This window comes from Myripristis murdjan, chromosome 22, assembly GCF_902150065.1.
Source record: "Myripristis murdjan chromosome 22, fMyrMur1.1, whole genome shotgun sequence".
Taxonomy (NCBI): Eukaryota; Metazoa; Chordata; class Actinopteri; order Holocentriformes; family Holocentridae; genus Myripristis; species Myripristis murdjan.
The window spans coordinates 5,164,880-5,184,530 of record NC_044001.1 but is presented as its reverse complement, the minus strand read 5'-3'; the positions used below and the strand labels follow the sequence as shown (position 1 = coordinate 5,184,530).

The following is a 19,651-nucleotide window of genomic DNA, read 5'->3' as shown; positions in this document are numbered from 1 at the left end:
ATTCAGAGGAATTATATGTGAAGGAAATCAGGTTTATATGGATGCACTGATATTGATCCTTCACCACCTGGAAACGCCACTACTGATGATCAATATGCATTATTGTAAAAGTTGGAGTAAATATTGAGGTGCAAAACAAGTTATGCTTTTAAAAAAAGGCCTGTCTTAAAGGGATAGTTCACCCATTTTGGAAAAAAAAGTGTTATTCCTGTTAGTGCTAACCATTAGCCGCCTACCCCCCGGCTAATATTCTTAATCATTCCACTCAAATTGTTCAATACACAAATGAGCAAAATTTAAGTTTGATGATGTGTAGCAGAATTTTACAGCCTGAAATGGCATTAAAAAACATTGACTGATTTAAAACAAACAAACAAACAAAAAAAAGCTCTCTGTGCTGGCCCTGTTTCTACAGTGGCCTGCAGTGGTGTGAAAGGTTGGGGAAATGTATGAAAATAAGCAGCTTGCATCAATACTCTTTTAGTTCTCCTGAGGAAGTTATTTTTGTCCTCAGACATGCCGACGTGTTAAATAAGTAAAAACAAATGATAACAAACTCAAGTAAACTCCCTCTGTCGCTGCGTTGGCTCCTGCTCCTCTGGCGGAGGGATACAGGAGGTGCAGAAGTTACCGGATCTTTCTGGATGTTGCGAACACCGAGTTCAGTTTCAAACAGAAATTTGAGCAAAACTATCATCCATGTTCACTCGGTGATGTGTACAGTTTAGTTTCCGTAAAAAAAAAAAAAAAAAAAAAAACATGTAAAGTGATGTTAAACTGTCTTCGAGTGGATTAAAGCGGTTATTTTTAAGAATATTAGCTGGGGGGAAGGAGGCTAACGGTTAGCGTGTGGAGCATCCAGCACTCAGTAACCATGAGAGGAAAATAGTGCCGCTGCCGTGCTAACCGCTACGGGAAGAAGTGAAATAACATCAGAATTTCAGGGAAGTTTTTTTTCCCCTTAAGCTAAAGTTCATGTTAGTTTTATTCTGTAGAAAAGTGACATTCTTAGAGAAAAGTTCAAAAAAATCTTGACTCCACAACTGGCCAAATTCGGACATTAAAAATGATATTGGACCCATACTTTTTAGTTTTCAATGCTGGTATCAGCCCACATTAATAGTCTGCCAACATATTGGTGCATCTCTGCAAGTTTATTAGATATTATTATTCCAGTCAGGTGGCAGCCTGGAGGGGATCACGTGTTTATTCTTGTGCATTCATGTGTATCTGTGTGTGTGTGTGTGTGTGTGTGTGTGTGAGTGTTCTGAAAAAGCATCCCCTTTTTTCGCCCACTGGGAGAAGGGAAAATCCGGACGCACTGCCTGCGTACCTCCCCTTCTCCAGTGTTCGGACACCAGCTGAGGATTTAGCAAATGATTGTCTAAAACAGGTTTTTCAGAAGTTTTGAATCGCTGGAGCCACAAGAAGTTGATCATACAGTCATAAATGTGCACAAAAAATATTAAGCTGATAGATTTGCTGCAGACAGATACACACACTAACAGATAATGTTGCATTTTCACTTTGAAACTGACATTTTTCATTGCTTTTGAGATTGTTACTGTCGAGATTTGCACTCCAAAGTAAGACAACACACCTGGTGGAGATCAGCACTCTTCCAGTTGTGAGATAGATCCATCTGATGTAATTTTCATGAAAATGAGAGCTTTGTCAAATTGTGAATGCTACATCACTGCCCGTACGTTCTTTTATTAATTAAAATTGCTTGAGCAAACAGTCCTGTAGCAAAAAAAAAAAAAAAAAAAAAACACACACACACAAAAAAAACCTTAACATTTGGATGAACTGTGGAATATATTATGCAACACTGTCTTTTCTGTTGAACTGATCTAAATTTACTGATTCTGCAAGTAAACAAAATGTCAGACATCTTGAATTATTAACCAAATCAATTTATTATGCATGAACAAATCCCTTCCTGCCTCTGTCGCGCAGACACACACACACACACCCAACATTTAAATACATGACGTGGTGGGAATTCGGCATAGCTCACTTTGTTGCACATGCTTTAATAAAATGATAGATATATTTACAGGATAAGCAACATCTCTCCCATAATTCGCAGAGGACAGATCCCGATCCCACCCAGCAGCACTTTGCAACGCTCCGTTTTGAAATTCACCCACGTTTAAAAGAAGTTCAAAAACTGAAAGAAAAAAAACAAACAAAAAACATGGGGGTTTTGGCCAATACGACATAGCATTTATATATGGAGTTCATCAACTACATAAATATGGCAGTAACACTGAGTACTTCATACGGTCTATTTACAAAGTTGTGAAGTGGGGAGATATTACAGTCTGTGTGGAGGACTGACAGAACGCATGCCTTCTTTAAGTCGGGGGGACCGAGTCTCAGAAACCACCGGGCGCTAAACCCTCGGGGGGCGGCCGCTCTCCGACCGAGCCGCCGCCCGCCGTCCGCTTTCCTGTCAGACTGGTCAGGACTTAGGTTGTGTACGACAAACAAAATAAGGCACAATTAATACTTTTGACCATTTTCGGGGGAATCTACAGACTTGCAGCTGGCTTGTGAGGCATGTAAACAATTGAGTCGATTGATTAGAAACTGCCTTATCACCTTCCCTTTGTATTCCCAATCACTGATACAGTCTGTCTGAAGTGATTCAAAATAGGTTTCATATGGCAAGGACCTTTGACCCCCCAGCCACCCACCCGCCAGCCCACCCGACCCGCTTCTATCCCACCCCCCTGACCTCCCGAACACCCTCCCACTACGCTACTCAACAAATACAATCACATGGTGACAAACGAAGAGAACTAGTAGTGCATACACTACAAAACACAACAGGAAAATGCAACACCCCTCCCATTGCCTTTGGTTAGGCCACAGTGCTGCCCTCTCAACAGGCGGGGGAAAAGAAGATTTTTTTTCCTTAACAAGAACAAACGATTGATTGATAAGCTTTCCAAAGCTAAAGCAGTTCAGCTGTGAGGTGGCTAGACCAAAAGAAAAAAAATAATAAAAACAAAACAAAAACAAAGAAAAGAGAGAAATGTGTTTCCCCTTCCCACGCCACTGAACATCGTTGACCAATGCGTTCCTGACTGCCGAGACCCTCCGACCTCCACCAACGGGGCGCACTCCCCCCCCTTCCGAAACGACGACTAAAATATTTTGTAGTTTTGTTTCCTTTACAAATACATCTAATAGCACAACCAACCCGCCACCCCCCACCCCGCCCCCACCCAGACGTGTCGCTGCCGTTAAAAGCCCCGTCCAGTTTCTCAGTCGTTCTGTTGGTGGGAATCTCAGGATGAAGAGGGAGGGAGGGCTGGGCGTGACAGACGGAGTCCTACCCTGCAGCAACAGCCACCACACCGGACAGATTCAGGAGGTAAAGGGGGACGGGCGAGGGGATGAGGAGGAGGAGCAAGAGGAGGTTTGGGGCGTTGGGGGCGGTCTGTTGCAGCTGTTTGGGTTCCAGGCTTTGGTCGGTTTGATGGAACAGCTCAGTCGTGCTTCAGGTGGTCCTTGATGTCCTCCTCGTCCGTGTACTCCGACGGCTCGTCTCCCGGCTTCAGCAGCCTCCCGACGTAATCGTATTTTTCTGGAAGAAGTTTAAAAAATGACACATTAGTGGGGAACCTGCTGGAAACCCCCCCCCCCCCCCCTTTTTTTCCTAACGTTAGCTAGCTCTCTTATTTTGACAGAAAACGGAAGTGCCGCACAGTTATTGTGCGGCTAAGTGTTTACTTCTGCAAAAATAAGGTGAATAGCCTTATTTTGGGTTACCTCAATATAATGCAAACAATCGCCCCAGCGGTTATTCGGGTGGGCGTTTAATACGCAAAACGGGTGCAGACCCCAGGTGTTTATAAGAACCAGGCGGCTATTTGCGGCCGGGCGATTAATTGGTGAAATACGGTATCAGGCGATTTCAGGGAAATGTTCAAAGTTGCACTAAACAAGACTCGAATGTTCGTTGGATATGTGCTGTGTTTCTGAAGTATTGTAATTCGATATTACACTTTACTGTGATTTTGTTTTTCAAATTATCCTCAGTTCTGGAAATTGCTCATAAACTCCCCCATATTGACAGTCTACCTGGAAAACCAGACATCCTCTGAACGGCCTTGATCTCTAGTTTGTGTCTACGAAGTTTCACGAGGCTGTGGTTTTATTGGTTTTTTGCACATTGTTTTTTTGCACATTGGTACTTAGATCTTTAGATCTCGAGGGTCATCTTTATTCTTTATTCTTTATTTTTGATTTACTTATTCTTTATTTTTGATTTACTTAATCTTGTACTCTGTGGATACTGCTGGAAACTGTGAATTTCCTTCGGGATGAATAAAGTATCTATCTATCTATCTATCTTCTCCTAGAGGTCACTATAGGTCATTTTATACAGCGACGTCCGGTTTGACAAAATGCTCTGACTCCAGTGAAATGGCTGCTATGGGGGCCAGCATCATCACACATGAATCAAATGTGGCTCATTGAATCCACAAGAGTCTCAGCTTTCCAGTCAAAGCCAACTGATGCAGCTCCAAGACTGTTTAGGCCCCAGTCTGCACAAACACACCATTTTACAACAGGCTACAAGAACACGTGTGGACTGCAGGGTTTGTGGCCTAAACTGCATGGGATTAGCAGAAGGTGGGCACGTCTGCAAAGGGGAGAGCCGTGGCTGCCCAGAGAACCCATTTTCATTCAGAGATCTGGAGGTCAGAGGTCAAGGGACAACGCTGGAAAAGGCCATGACAGATTTTTCGCTCGCCAACATTTAGCCTAACTTTGCAGTGATATTTAGCCCCCTTAGCACAACATGGCATGACACGGCATCTATGCAGGAACAACAACAAAAAAAAAAAGATCTTGATGCCTAAGTGAATCTGTTTTCCCCTCCACCTCTGATACTTTCTGTGGTACAAAAGCATCACAGAGCTGTCCGGAGCTGCTGTGTGCTGTTTGCTGACGCCGCCTTGCAGGATTTCTGGTTCAAGTTCAACTTTTTTCGGACAATCACAATTTTTGTTGCCAGTTGTTGCTGCCAACTTGCAAAAATGGCTAATGCTGCCTTAAATGTATTGTTTTGATAAATTATATGTACGCAAATTGTATTTTACATTACTTTTTTTCTTTTGGGGCGACAAGTGTCTAGTGGCTTGTTTCTTTCCAAAATGACACCTGTGTTTTCTTTTCTTCTCTTTTTTTAATAAAGCTGTGAGGTAAAATAGATGTCAGAGTACTATTTTTAGTCACAAAATATTTGACTTGCATAATAATCACATTTTGAGGAGAACTGGAGGATACTGACTGGCAGGTTTCACGCTGCAACACATTTCCCAAACTGAACATAAAACTCTGAAGTGGCTCGCTCCAGCTTAAATGTTTCCTCTTTAAAACTGTTTTCTAGCAGGTGCCGTGGCTGCAGACCATGGTCAGTTCAGGTTTCACGTCCGTCACCGTTGCCAATTTGATGCTTGTGCGTATCACAACACCAAAACCTCTTTCTGGTTGGATATTACAGTAAAATCATTTCTGAGCACAGACTGCTTTTTGTGGGAAAATAAATCAAATTACAATGTTTTGTTGATGCATCTCATCTGGATAAAAGGCAAATTTGGAGGAGGTGGTGTGATTCTGGCTGACATAAATATTGTTAACAGTATCAAAAATAGCCCTGGTCTCACTGCATACTACAATGGCGTTATAAATAGAGCAATAATGATGTTACAACTCCTGACAAATAAAAGCAGTGGCTGTTCTTGTCGGGGTTTATCGGGTGCTTAGTGCAAATATGAAGGTAAGTCTGTCCTTGATCTAGCCGGTGGTTTGGACCCTCCGCGTGGACCGAGGGAGAGCAGAGGTGCAGAGGCATTCTGGGACAGATGATAAATATGGCAGATGTGTCAGTGAAATGTGAGCTGAACCGACATCTGAGGAAGCTTTTCACGGGCAGAATAAAGAAAAAAAGGAAGCCGTCGTACCCATGAACTGCATCTCCCATTCTCTCACGCTCTCCATCTGTACAGCGTTGAGGTCTGACAGGTCATCATATTCGTCCCTCAGGGCGTCCTTCTCCAGGCAGAAGGTTGCCAGGCCTCTTGAAGCATCCCGGCCTGCGAAAATGCCATAAGGACCATCTGCAAGAGGAAAAAATAAATAAATAAATAAATAACCACAACGGTACCAGTGAAGCAGCAAAGTCTGTGGCAGAGCAGTTTTCAGCAAGATACAAATTACACAGCCACAAGTTTATCTACCGTTTTCCGCTTTCACAGATAACCAGACATCATCTTGAAGCCAGAAGTTACTGTAAACAAAACAAAACAAAGGCAACAGGCTAGAAAAGTACAAGCTGAAGTTACTTTCCAGCCCTGATTGTTCCCACATTCATGCCCTCCTTTAACTCTTCTGTCATATTCCAGAAGACATGCATCATCTGATCAGCATGTGCAGCAGACTCAACAGGCCCTCTGGTTTTGTTTTTCTATTTTTTTTTTGTTTTTTTTTTCAGTTGTGCAACAGAAAACAGAGCAAAACTTCAAGCCGGGCGTTCGACTTGCCCTTAAGGACTCCATGAAGCAAGAGAGTCTTATCATGTCCTGAAACCTTGTGAGATTAGATTTGCTCTTGGGTTTGTACACCTCACCAGTTTTAAGATATTCTCAGCAAGCCGCAGAGCCGTCGATAAAGCTCCAAAACTACCTGCTGTTATTATCTGTTATAACCTGTCTTGATTAGTGTGACGCAGGCCTACTCGCACTTGCTGCCGGATGTGTTCAACAGCAGATGAGACACAATAATAATAACAATAAAACTTTATTTGTATAGCACCTTTCATACAAGAATTGCAGCTCAAAGTGCTTCACAATAAAAAGAACATTTGAAAACACATTAAATAAAACATTAAAAAGAATAAAACACAGCACAGGGTGGAATTAAAAAGAAAAGGCTAAAAATTGAAATAAAACAAAAGATGCAAATAAAACAATAAAACATGAGAGTGCCGTGTGTTTTATTCCGATTATAATTACAGGCTGTGACAGAGTTGATGGGCGGGTCAGCCAGCTCAGAGAAAATGTTGGCAAGCAGGCCAGCCTCGCTCTTTGAAAATACAAACGCCTTATGCTGCTGAACGGATAGCATAACCCTCTAACGCAGGGGTCTCCAGCGAGTCACTCGTGAGCTACTGGTGGCTCACCACCTGTTTCTGAGCAGCTCATCAAAACGTTTTAAAATCAATATGTACAAAAAGAGGAAAAGAGAAATCAGCATGTCCATGTGAACACACTTTGGACGCTCCTCCTCATTTCAATCCAAGCAAACACACAACATGTTTAACTACAAAACTATAAGCACATCCACTGAGCAGCTCTGAAAGTATAAGCCTCGTCTGGCTCCACATTCCTCTGTGAAGCAGCTTCTTCCCATATGAATGTCACAAAACCTAAATTCACAACAAGGCTGACAGACTCACATTGTAATGACTGTATGAGAGAGAACATAAGTGGCAATCTAAATGTGTGAATGCACTTATCACACACACGTGGACTGTAAAATGATGAACATTTGACATGTGAAGGGAAGCTATCTGTCATAAATAAATCATACATGAGCAAGTAAACTAATTCTCCTATGACTTTTTTGTGACTTCAAGATGTTTTGATATGTGATGCAGATACCTGGATTCAGAAAACACATATCACACACCTTTTGACGTTTTCTCCAGTGCAAAATGTGGGCATTAGATAACCTTTGACACATGCAAACACAAGTGCTGCATTCACCTCGCATGGCTTTAAAATCCATTCATCAAGAAGCTGAATAAATGCAAGTAATACAACAACACGAGCAGCTCCGGGACACTTGCATTTTTTTTTTCCAAAGTAGCTCTGGCATGAAAATGAGGTTGGAGACCCCCTGCTGTGCTGCTGTAAAAATATAAAAACATAAAAAGTAACGTGAGCTCGGAAGTTATTTTCAGTGTGAGGCTAGCAATAAGACGAACTGGGCGCAAACAGGTGGTAAACATGAAAAGCTCGGTGTAAAAGTTAAGGCTGGAGACTGGGATCAGAGCAGGAGTGTGTGTCTGTGTAAACAAGCGGTGCGGTGCGGTGCGGGACAGGGTTGCCAAGTCCGCGTTTTTTCCGCCAAATTGGGCTACTTTTTAAGTGTTGCCGCGGGTAAAAAATTTTGTCCGCGGGTTGGGCTTGGGCAGACCTGTGGCATACAGATGATGAATAATGCCTATGAATAAAGAATTATATTTTGAATGACTAATGAAATCTGCTGCCAGGAGTCTGAGCCCACCAGAGAGATGCGGGCCTTGTTCAATACAGTTCTGTATGACAGGGACCAGGGCCAGGAATCTCAACATGTCTAAAAAGAAAATGGACAGTTCAAGTTCATGGAGTTTTTTCCCGTTCTTTTTTATGTTGGAGACAGCCAGCAGTTTAACAGGTGAGCTGAAATGATTTTCAATTGCCTTTGCCTGGGAAATTGCCTTTAATTTTTTTTAAAAAATTTTTTCTGTTGTATGACTCTTATCTTCTTTTAAACCTGTTTTTATCTGTATCCTCATTTTAATCCTCATTTTCTTAACCATTGTGTCTTTTATTGTTAATTACTGTGCAGCACTTTGATAAACTTTTTATGTTTTCGAAATGTGCTATATAAATAAAGTGGTTATGGTTATAGTTATGGTTAATGTTTATGATGTTATTTTATAGATATTATAGTGCATTTTGCAATTCTAGCAATGCTGTTGGACTTTAAAAGCAACATATATGGATTTTTATGGGCATATTTTGAGTTCTGGTATTGGGCTGATTTTGGGGCCCTTTTTTATACCAGGTTGGGTGGGTTTGGGGCTGGTTTTGAGTTGCTGTTTGGCTGCTTTTGTCTCACAGATCTGGCAACCCCGGTGCGGGACGTCAACAATGCTGGCAGCGCATCGCTAAAGCTAGCTCGCAGGCTAACAATAGTATTTCTTTACCACTCCGCTATAACTTTCCACACACTGGAAACACAAAACTCACAGTGTTTTGGTGACTGACTGGGGTGTGTGTTCAGCATTAAAGCGTGTGCCATGCTAGCTCACAGCGGCTAGCATCCCATTCAACAACACAACACAAAGCAGCGGCTAAGCTAACCATAACGGTTTGCGCCCAAATTTTAGTCCGGGACGGAGGGGGGGTAACCGGGGCTTCACCAGCGAGCTGTCACCTGTTCACCCACCCTTACCTTACCTCTTCCGTAAAACTTTTTCCCGCTGGTCACGTCGAAGACTTTCATGTTGACTGCCATCAGGATGCGGGGGTTTTGGAGCCCGTCGTATTCCCTCAGCTGCTCCAAAGTGAAATCACGTCTCCTCATCTTGGGAAGTGTCGAGGCCTCGCTGCCCTGGGCCGCGTCCGCGCCGAGCCGCCTGCCCCAGCGCCGGTAAACCGCGTAGCAGACCGCCGCCACCGACACCACAAGACTGATATTCAGCAGCATCCCGCCGAGGCTGAGCCCGTCCGACTCCTCCGTGGCTCCCTGCCCGCCGTTTGTGTCCACTGGTCCGCTCGAACTGTCTCCATCGTCCGCCATACTGCACGATAGCGCCTACCCGCCCCGAGCCAAGTGCTGCCTTCAGGTGCCGCCACGAATGTCGGTGCGAGCAGTGCAGCGCTCCTCCTGAGTGCAGACAGCCCGACGGCGACGAGGGTAAATACGACCGGGGAAGAGTGGGAAGCGCCGAGTGGGGAGGTGTGACGTTTAGGGACTGAGGAGAAATGAACAATAACAACGTAGGGAGGAAAAAAAGGAAAAACCGACATAATTCAATCAATGTGCAATATTTAGGCCTGAACTTTTTGTTTTTGTTTTGTTTTTATGTTTTCCATTTTGCTATTTCCTTTCATTTTCTCGATTGTTTCCTTTTAATATATTTTTATCACGCTCTGAATGCTGCCTCTGGTGTTTCCTCGTTGCAAATTGGATAAGATTTATGATAACGTGTCATCAGCTCCTGTTTTTATCGCCTTTGTCTGTTTTATTATTTATTTTTTATTTGAGGGGACGGTTGGCGGTGAGATATATAGTTATTCTTTTATAATGTAAAGCACATTGTGTTGTATGAAAAAGTGCTCTACAAGTAACATCTGATTTTTATTGTTTAACTTGTACTTGTTTTCTTTTCCCCAAATAAAAAATATTAACGAAAACACCGATCAGGTCCCCTGCCGCACCAACGCAAAGCTCATCTGTTCTCCGTGATTTTTAAATTCAAACATAAACCAACAAAGCACATTTTTGTCTTCATATATTTTGTCTTTTAATATCCCTGCTCTCAAAAATACTAGAATCTGATCACGGGACAAGTTGTATTTACATACCGCTTTTTGTGATTGTAGTTTCCGAGGTGGACATGAAGGCAGCAGCACCCCCGCCCACCGCTGTTGTTTTAATGCGTGATGATCGCGCTGCGTTTATGACTTTTGTCCACGCGTCGGGAGCCGTAGTGGCCTCACTTGACCCAGGCGCTTTTCCAAAATAAGCCATTTGCTGCTTACTCGAGTATGTAGCGAAGAAAATTCACTTAAAATAAATCTGCCCACCTGTTTCGGCTGTTATAAATATATGTGATGTGAATTTGTAGTGAGCATCCCATCACATCTTATTAAACTGAAGTCATTTGAAGGGATGACAGGGGCTTGTGAGGCCATCAGAGTGACTCTGGCTGCTGGGTGATAAGAGACTCAGGTCACTGTTATTACCATGACATCAGCTCCTGTGCTTTATTGTGTTTTGGCTCTTTATCTAAACCACTAGCCCTGTTTAATCTGCTGGCTTTTCCCTTCTACTCAGCTCTCACCTGCATGCATTCTGCACAAGTCAACAATCCCACCACCTGAATGTTTCACCGGCACCATTTGTGCTAAAACAAAATCCCCAAAAATCTACGATAGATTTTTTTCCCCTTCATTTTGCAGAATAAAACTTGCCGATCAGGCTCGACACTGCAGGAGGAGGCTTGTTCACCTGGAAGGAGAAAACTGGGAAGTCTGCCACAACAGATCACACACACAGCAGGTTTATACAATCAACTGTTATTTTATATTTTTTTGCATTTTACAATTCAAGACAGGAAACTCTGGCATTAACATGCATTGCTTTATTCTAAAACACACTCGAACCACACTACCAATAAAACAAATCAGTTCTCAAAATCAAAAAGAAAAAAAAAAAGAATAGCAAATTATTTTTATAGTATGTACATTTTTTTCTCTTTAAATCCAACACTAAAACCTCTTTAAGTCCATTGATGAAGAAAAGTCAATTAACAAATTAAAGTGCTCTACAGCACCAAGCCTCAAACATAGTGATATGAAATAAACTTCAAGCTAAAATATACTTTTGTATTGCTAGCTCACACCCACAATTCCAGCTGAAACATTTCCTTTTTGTTTATAATATTCAACTGCAAAAGCCATTAAAACAACTGCAATGATTACCTAAGACTATTCCATCAATCAAGTAAATGAAAAAAAAAAACAAAAAACAAAAATAAAACAAAATAAAACAATAAATTATACTACCTCTGGGTGTAAAATGTGGCCTAAGTAAAGCTTCCCAGAATATGACACTTGCAAATTATATTTCCTTTTTTTTTGTTGTTGTTGAAAATTTTAATTAAAAACCAGCGATACTCTTGGTGAGTTTAAGAGAGTAAGTCACAATAAAAACATCTGGGCACATGTGTTACCGAGGAGCAGCCTCAGCATCAGTCCGTCTCTTGATTGTCATGATGAAAGCACCGCTGGAAAAGGCGTTCACGTGTTAACAAAGTAAAGCTGTTTGTGGTTTTGCACTCTGTTAAAATCCAAAATTAATTCCTACGCGGGAAACTTTCAAATGCAAAGTGTGAACGATATTTTCCCCTGACGTACTCTGTCGTTCCTGTGAATCAGATTAAGGCACAAAAACCCTCTGCAGGATATATTTTATCTTGGCAAACTCGACTCAGCGGGCCGAGAGTCGTGTTTACAGACTGTGCAGATCGACGAGCGCCGCCTGCTGAAATCAAGCGATGGTGTTTGGCATCTGAGAAAAAAATAAACGCGAAAATGCAGGGAATGCATTCTTTTTGTAAACGTTAAGAGCTGTCGAGCGCGAGGATAACTTCATTCAAGCTCTCTGCCTACGCTTGCTTTAAAATGAAATGCACTGATAAAAGAATCAAATTAAGAGGTCAACCACCCTACGCAGTCTCTTCATACCTAAACAGTTTGTCACCGACGGGAGTGATCGGAGCTCGCCGCTCTCTCTCCCTCTCTCTCTCTTCTCTCTCCCTCTCTTTCTCTCTCGCTCTGCGTCTCTTCTCTCCACGGGCAGCCAGACGGAGAGAAGAGAGCTTCATTTATTTGGTGCAGCACTTTCCTTTTTGGCGTTCCTGGCTGCAGGCTCAGTTTTCTTGGCCTGGGCAGGCGCAGGTGCTTTCTGGGCGATGTCTTTGGGCGTGTTCTGTACCGGAGCGGCAGCAGCAGCAGCAGCAGCGGGCTGACTCGCTGGGCTGGAGGATTTGGAGGCCTGCGTGGGCTTTGAGGTAGGGTTGGAGGGGTGTCGTCGACGCCTCCCTTCATCCCCGGCCGAGGACGAGTGGTGTCTCCTCCTGCCGGCCTCCTCTCCCATCGGGGGCTGCAGACACACAAGACAGTCAGCAGGGTCACTAATACTTTCCCTTTCACCCCAAACTTCAAAACATGATTCATTTAAACATTTTGTTTGGCTTCATCTTCCTCACATTAAACAACACACACTGCTTTCCTCAATAAAATAAAAACATGTTCCTCTACAGAGCCTGGCAGTGACAGTCCTGCAGGGAAAAATGTAGCACCGCATCTTTTTTTCCACTCTGAATTAATCGATCAACTATTTTTTTCGTTTACATGATTGTGTCAAAATAAAGCTAGAGTCTCATGGCAAGTCAGCAGAGCCCAAAATGATGTCTTCAAATTGCTTCCTCAGTCTGACCAGCACCCGAAAAAACCCAAAGTATTAATTTTATAAAGACATGAATGAGAAGGAAGACAATGTTAGCATCTTACAGCAGCTGGGATCGGACAATGTTTGTGATTTTCTGCTTGATAAATGAATGACACAATTAATTATGTAATCAATTCACTAGTAGATTTAGCCCTGGAAAAAGGTCTTTCACAGTAACAATACGCTATGGACCAGGGTAAGCTGCTATTGTGTGAGCATGATGTAAAAAAGTGCTTGAGCTGCATAAAAATGTGCAAAAACATGATTGCTTGCACGTGTAATTTAATATATGCGGTCAGCGCAACCACACTGACCCTTTCTGACACTCGGCGGTGAGGAGCTTGTTCAGTGATTCTCTAAAAACTTTCCTCCAGTCTGAATATTGACAGCCCAACACCGTGTTTGACTGTGGTTATGGTGCATTGTGGACAAAACGGAATAAAACTGAACTTTGTGGCACTGGTGCAGGTCATACATGGCACATCAGCCTGGATACACACCGTCCTCACAGGGAAACATGGTGGTGGAAGCTTCATGCAGTTTGGACGCTTTTCATCAGCAGGTACTGGGAAATGGGTCAGGACTGAGCCAAATACGAGGCGATTTTTGAAGAAAACCTTTAAATTTCAGCAGGACAGTGACCCTGAGCTACACTGGAGTGGGTTAAAACACGGGATGATAACATCTCAGACCGGCCCAGACCTCAGTCCAAATGAGAATCTGTGGCGAGACATGAAAGTTGTGGTTCACAGACGGTCCTCCATCACAATCTGACTCGGCCAAGAGGAACAGGTGAAATTTTCAGACTCTTGAAGCTCAAAGCTGGTGAAGGCAAACCTCACAAGGCTTGCTGCTGTAACTGCAGTGAGAGGTGGTTCATACGCAGGGAGGGAGTCGACACTTGTGCATCCAACAGATGTCTACTTTTTTGTCTTTATCATTTGTCTCACAACAAAAAGTAATTTGCACCTTCAAAGCACTACACATGTTGTGTTAATTAAACAGTAAAAAGCTCAATATAATCAATTTAAACCACATGTTACAACAATGTAAAATGTGGGAAAGTCCAAGGGGGGGTGAAAACTTGAGTGAGTGAAATGCACATTTGCCCTCATTTCTCTTTCTTTCTGCACCATTAAACATTAAATGAAAGCTTCACCTCTGCTGGAAAAACAGGCCTCACATTCTCCCCTCAGTAAAACAGACATTTGATGAAGTTTCAAAATCAGAAACTCAGACCAACAGCAAATAAACGTGGGTGTGGTTGAACCCAACGACATGCCAAACTCCTTCTCTAATCTTTGTAAAACTTTTTGTTCCTTGGCAAAATCAGCCACCACACACACACACACAGATTACAAACCAAGAGACTGATTTCTGAGTGAATCGGATCCTGACGTGCCACAAATTTTGCCCGGGCAGGTGATGAACGTTAGTCTGAATTCACTCATTTGACCAAAACAGAACTCCTTGCATGGTAGAAAAAAAAAATCTATTTTATCTATTCTATTTTATTTACTCATTTAACTCTGCAGTAATTTATACCTGTAAGACTTGACTTCAACTATTCAGTGCAATATCCCTGTGTATATAGGTAGACTTTTCTACATATGCTCAATTTCTTATTTTTGTATTTATTGTAATTTTTTTTTTTTTAGGATTAATGCACATATTTAGACTTAATGCACAAATATGTGAGGGCATAATTTTTTATATTTCTTTTTCTGTTTCTTATAATTTAATTCTTCTCTCGTGAATGGAGAAAATGCAAATGACACAATGTTAACCTCGAGGATCAAGAAAGTATTTCTGATTCTGATTCGAATGAGTGAATTTTGGCACATGCAGGCCGCTGTTCATCATCATGTGCCGGCAGTTCATTCACACTGTTGTTTTTGGACCGTGTGTGTGTGTGTGTGTGTGTGGTGTGCTGTTACATCCCCAACAGGTCGGTGCAGTCAGGTTTCCTCGTGTGGTTTTTGGTGCGACAGAGTAAAAACATGCCATGTGCCTCACTCACCACCACCCTGAAGTCTTCCAGGTTCTTGAATTTGGCGAGGTGTTCCTGCAGCTTGGGGTCGATGGGCGGGTTCTTCATCTTGGAGTATTTCAGGAAGGCCCAGAACTTCTCCAGGCCGTACAGCTGACCTGTGGGAGGAGGACAGAGAGCAACGCCGCGTGGTTACGGTCATGTACAGTCGGGCTGCGGCAAGTCTTTACGCCGTAGGCTTCACTTCACGGTTCTTGATTGTGACTTTCAGCGAGGAAAAAAGAAAGAACTTACCTGCATCGGTTCAGTTTTTTCGAGCCAAACTGCGGCTTAAAAACTGACGTACAAACCAAACCGTAAAAAAAGGTGAGCTGTTACTCCCCTGATGTACAGACTGGCGGATTAAAGAGATTAAAGATGCTCACTAAGGTGATTACTGTTAACGAAAACTAATGAAATGAATTGTATTGTGTGTTTACAAAACTAATTAAAACAAACTTGAATTATAGTGAATATTTCTTTAGTGTCAGTTTATTTGGTTGGTCATCTGCCCTAAGTGAATAGTCTGATGTTTTGTTGGGTTTTTATTACTTCCTCTGATCTTTTTTAATCTTGCTCCTGACAAATCTCGCTCCATATTTTACGAAAAATAATGAAACTACTAAAAATGAAGCATTTTCAAAAAATAAAAATTAAACCAAACTAGCAAACCCACTTTAAAAAAAGTTATTGAAGCTACACCAAAATTGAAAATAAAAAGTCAAAATGAAACAAAATGCTAAACTATAACCTTGGTGACTAAACTCTTGTCCATTCACTTTTTATTTCACGCCGAGCGACACCAGTCCTGCCCCTGTGGAGCCTGAAACATCATCTGATATTAAACAGGACACAGGTTCTGCTGCCGTGTGTTTGGTCTCAGATTAGACGCCGTTCAGTTCAACACGTGAGATTACATGTGCATGTTCATCATTTTTTTATTTGTTTATCCAAACAGACAGAAATTTAAACCATGTGGCAGCACAGGAACAGATCCCACAGCGACTGCAGCTTTAGCATTCCTCTGCAGATACTGTGAGTCTGTTTGTGGAAACTGAATTATTTGCAAATTAACATTTCAGTCGGGGGATGTGAGACTTTGGCCTGGTGTGAGCTGCACGTGTTGCTGCCTGCCTCATTACACTTTGGTTCACAAGGTTTTCCTGTAGGTTTGTATGTGGCAACCCCAGTTTTACTGTGGTAGTTTATCAAAAATATGATTACTGTACTCCTAACCATACACTACCACGGTTTTACCATGGCTCTTACTGATTACCAAAATAATGCAAAAATTAATTTAAATTGCCCAAAAAGTAATATTACTAAATTATTTTTAAAAATGAATAACTATTTACCTTATCTATAAATGAACACAATAAAGCAAAAGCTGCCATTTTTTTTATTTTAAAAGTGGACAAACATGTAATTTAATACAAATAAATATTAATAAGTAACCTTAAAATATTTTTTAAAATATGAATAATTAATTTGCACTTAAAATATCTCATTTCCAATCTCCAAAAATACAGCAGAAATTGCAAAAGTTAATTAAAATTGCATGACATTGCAATACTAAAAATTTTAATGAGACAAATATTTAATTTAATAAGTAATGTGAAATATTACTACAGTCCTTGTACTAACCATCGTACCACCATGTTTTTTAGGGTTGGTGTTTTTTTTAGGTGTTTTATGGTAACTGTGATTAATCAGTAGTATTTCTGTGGAGTGGTTAAAACCATGGTTGTACTTCCTGCCACAAAGGCCACAGAGTCACCACAGTTTGTTTATTTCAGTAAAAGCAGAGTTAATTTTCTGAAGGCTGGTGAGTTTAAAGAAGCACGAGCGCTGAACATTTTTAGTATGTGAGGCAGCGTTTCTGCTTCTCCCTGCTCTGATCTGCCTCTCCATCGAACCAACTGAGCTGGAAGAGAATAAAACCTTCGCTGATAATCCACATTCTGCTCCACTGAGTCACTCACAATGTTGAAACACTGTAGGTTGAGAAACCAACTATAATCCTTTTTATTCTTTCTACAGACTATGCATTCAGCTCAGAGGGGCTTTGGCCTCTGGCAACTGAACTATGAATTTAGGTCAAGAGGGCTTTGCAGCACAAATATCACTAATATTACAATTAGTAGCTGGAGAAGACCTATATTAGTATTTTTATTAGGGCGTGATGGATCAGTACTGTGCATACTGTCCAATTGAAATTGTTTTTATAGCTTTGTTTTATTTCATTTGTTTATTTGATATGATTTTTTGAAAAAAAAAGCTTGACTCATAATGTGCATGTTTCATATCATGAGTATAACTGGGTAACAGCCACCAGCTACCAGCTAAATTTTGGTTTCAGCTTTTGCGATTTTACTGTAAAACTGGCCCACTGGTGTCGGTCCCTGTGTCAAAACGAGATGCAGGACTTGATTACCTTTCTCATAGTCCTTGAGGGTCTCTTCCTGAAAGTCCTTGAACAGATCTAACCTGAATCTCTTCTCCAAACCGTAGCTGTAGTATCTGAAGAGACATTCCAGCCCGTACCTGTGAGGAGAAACAACCAGGAGGAAATTATCAGACAGACTTAAACTAACTTATTTTTCTTAGAAACCTGTAAACAAATGGCCTTCTGCTTCAAGTTTCTAAAAAGGAAATATATTTTCACGGGTGGGATGTGATATCATGTCATATAGCTGCTTTACTGTTGGTTGATTCTTAAAATATTAGCCCATACTGCCTAACTGTAGCTACAAGAACATTTTTATAAACATGAGAAAAAAAATGTTCTCCATGATTTATAAATGCCTTTAATCTGAGTGACAAAGAGGAACCGGACAGACAAGTTGATACGCTTTGGTTTGATGGAGTGTCAGCGCTGTAAAGCAGCTGTGGGCGGCGTTACACACCGTCAGCTCACTTGACACACCCTAAAACAACAGAGCCCCCCCCCTCCAAAAAAAAAAAAAAAAACCTGCACAGTGTCGAACTGCCTTCTTATTTAGACAAGAATGTGGGCTTGGCAGATGTCTGAATGCGCCTCTGGCACATAAACAACAATGTTGCTGGGAGTTAGCAGCCTCCCCAGTTAACCCTCTGCTGCAGCCTGATGACAAGAAGCTGCTGCACCGTGAATGTAAAACTAGTACAAGCCTTTTAATATGGATATGGCATGAATATTCATCATGACTCCCTAAACTTGTACTTGTTTCTTACCTATTATGTTTGTTTTCTTTCCTGTTTTGAGTGCATGGTTTTATGTTTGCTCTTAAGACTGATGTTTTTTTTAATTTTTTGGTATGACATGATCTGCTAAAACAAAAAAGAAAAGGTAAAAGCTGCGGTGTACAGCAGGCAGGCCGACACTGAAGTATCAGGGTAGCAGAGTGGAGCAGAGTGGACGCACAGTCAAAGATTAGACTAGAACAGAATGTACCAACATTTTTTGCTGGACCGCCGAGAGGGGCTGGCCAAGAAAACTGAACCAAACCGAGTCCGTCCCTCCATGACTGACACTCTTTGTTAAAACACACATGCGCAAAATAAATAAATAAATAAATAAAAATAATCCAGGTAAAGCTTTAGGCAATTTGTCTAAGCTGACTGGACACACAGCAGGTGAGATTAATTTCCTCCAGCTGATGGTTTGGTTGTTGTGCGTTTGCTTGTGCGCCCTGAGGTGTGAGGATGTAATCAGTTAGGGAGGATTTCTAACTGTTTACTATCTGGAGTTTTGTTGTTTATTTGTACACGGGCGTGCTAGTTTACAGTGGCGTTGAAGGCAGAGCCAAGTCAAACAAATGCTCGTTAAAAAAAAAAAAAAGTGTTACTACAGTACAAACTGAAAAGCTGCTGTATTTAAATTTGGCTGCGTTCACACCAGACTGCACATGATGACCACTGCCAGGCTCTACTTTCCTGCAGGGAGGAGAGCGAACTGCAAAGAGGCCATTTAGTGGCTAAAGTAGGCGGTGTGGCCTCTGCGCCCCCCGCCCCGCGCTCCATATGTGGGAATTTCATGCTGGTGGATGTATATGCAAACATACACTCAAAACAAGATACAGCAAGTAGAAATCGTTCAGGTTCAGTGACTGAAGCTGCAGTAGCGATCCGGTTTCAACCAGGCTTGTCTGTTCCTGCGGCACAAGTCACTCACCTGCTGCTGCATATAACTTACAGTATGTAAAGCAGCAGAGTGTGCTTTAATACCGACATGACAACCAAAAAATAGAAGGGAGTGTAAGAGCGAAAGAGCAGCACAGGATAAATAATTCAACTGTTAAAACATCCAAGCCATGAAAGCTGCTGCAGGCTGGGTAAACAGGACAGAAATAAAACCTCTGTGTACTGTATGTCTGTGTTGCACGCATGAATGATATGTAAAATATATGTAAAATCATTACAGCCACCAGTTCACACACTGTTTCTACTGCATGTTAAGATCCTTTGGCTGTTCAGAGCGGCCGCAAGACACAGACATCGTCACTGCCGAGTCAGACCAGCAAGAGAGACGTTTTTCATCCTAGAAACTCGGATCAGACGAGGGAACGCTCCAATTAGAAAGACGCTTTAGGGCGCACGAGTGAAGCGATTGGT

General features: G+C 41.9%; 2 protein-coding genes and 1 long non-coding RNA gene across 7 annotated transcripts in view; 1 reads left to right on the top strand and 2 right to left on the bottom strand.

Annotated features, from left to right (window-relative positions):
- Positions 1–1,895: 1,895 nt before the first annotated feature.
- pgrmc2 (progesterone receptor membrane component 2) lies at positions 1,896–9,715 on the bottom strand. Its single transcript, XM_030044080.1, has 3 exons — positions 9,249–9,715; positions 5,985–6,140; positions 1,896–3,598 (listed from the first exon to the last, which is right to left on the bottom strand). The coding sequence occupies exons 1-3, from the start codon at positions 9,589–9,591 to the stop codon at positions 3,501–3,503; spliced, it is 597 nt and encodes a 198-aa protein (XP_029899940.1). The 5' UTR covers positions 9,592–9,715; the 3' UTR covers positions 1,896–3,500.
- Positions 9,716–11,034: 1,319 nt separating this feature from the next.
- On the top strand, positions 11,035–15,480 carry LOC115353948 (uncharacterized). The gene is made up of 2 exons (XR_003927744.1): positions 11,035–11,076; positions 14,978–15,480. It is a non-coding gene; the product is annotated as an uncharacterized LOC115353948 (long non-coding RNA).
- Positions 11,144–19,651, bottom strand: part of larp1b (La ribonucleoprotein 1B) — a 35,751-nt gene continuing 27,243 nt past the window's right edge. For all 5 annotated transcript variants that reach the window (XM_030044075.1, XM_030044076.1, XM_030044078.1 and 2 more), the window contains 3 exons: positions 17,493–17,602; positions 15,050–15,177; positions 11,144–12,681 (listed from right to left, as the gene is read on the bottom strand). In XM_030044075.1, the coding sequence (XP_029899935.1) occupies positions 12,400–12,681; positions 15,050–15,177; positions 17,493–17,602 (520 nt within the window). In that variant the 3' untranslated portion in view covers positions 11,144–12,399. The remainder of the gene's footprint in view (positions 12,682–15,049; positions 15,178–17,492; positions 17,603–19,651) is intronic.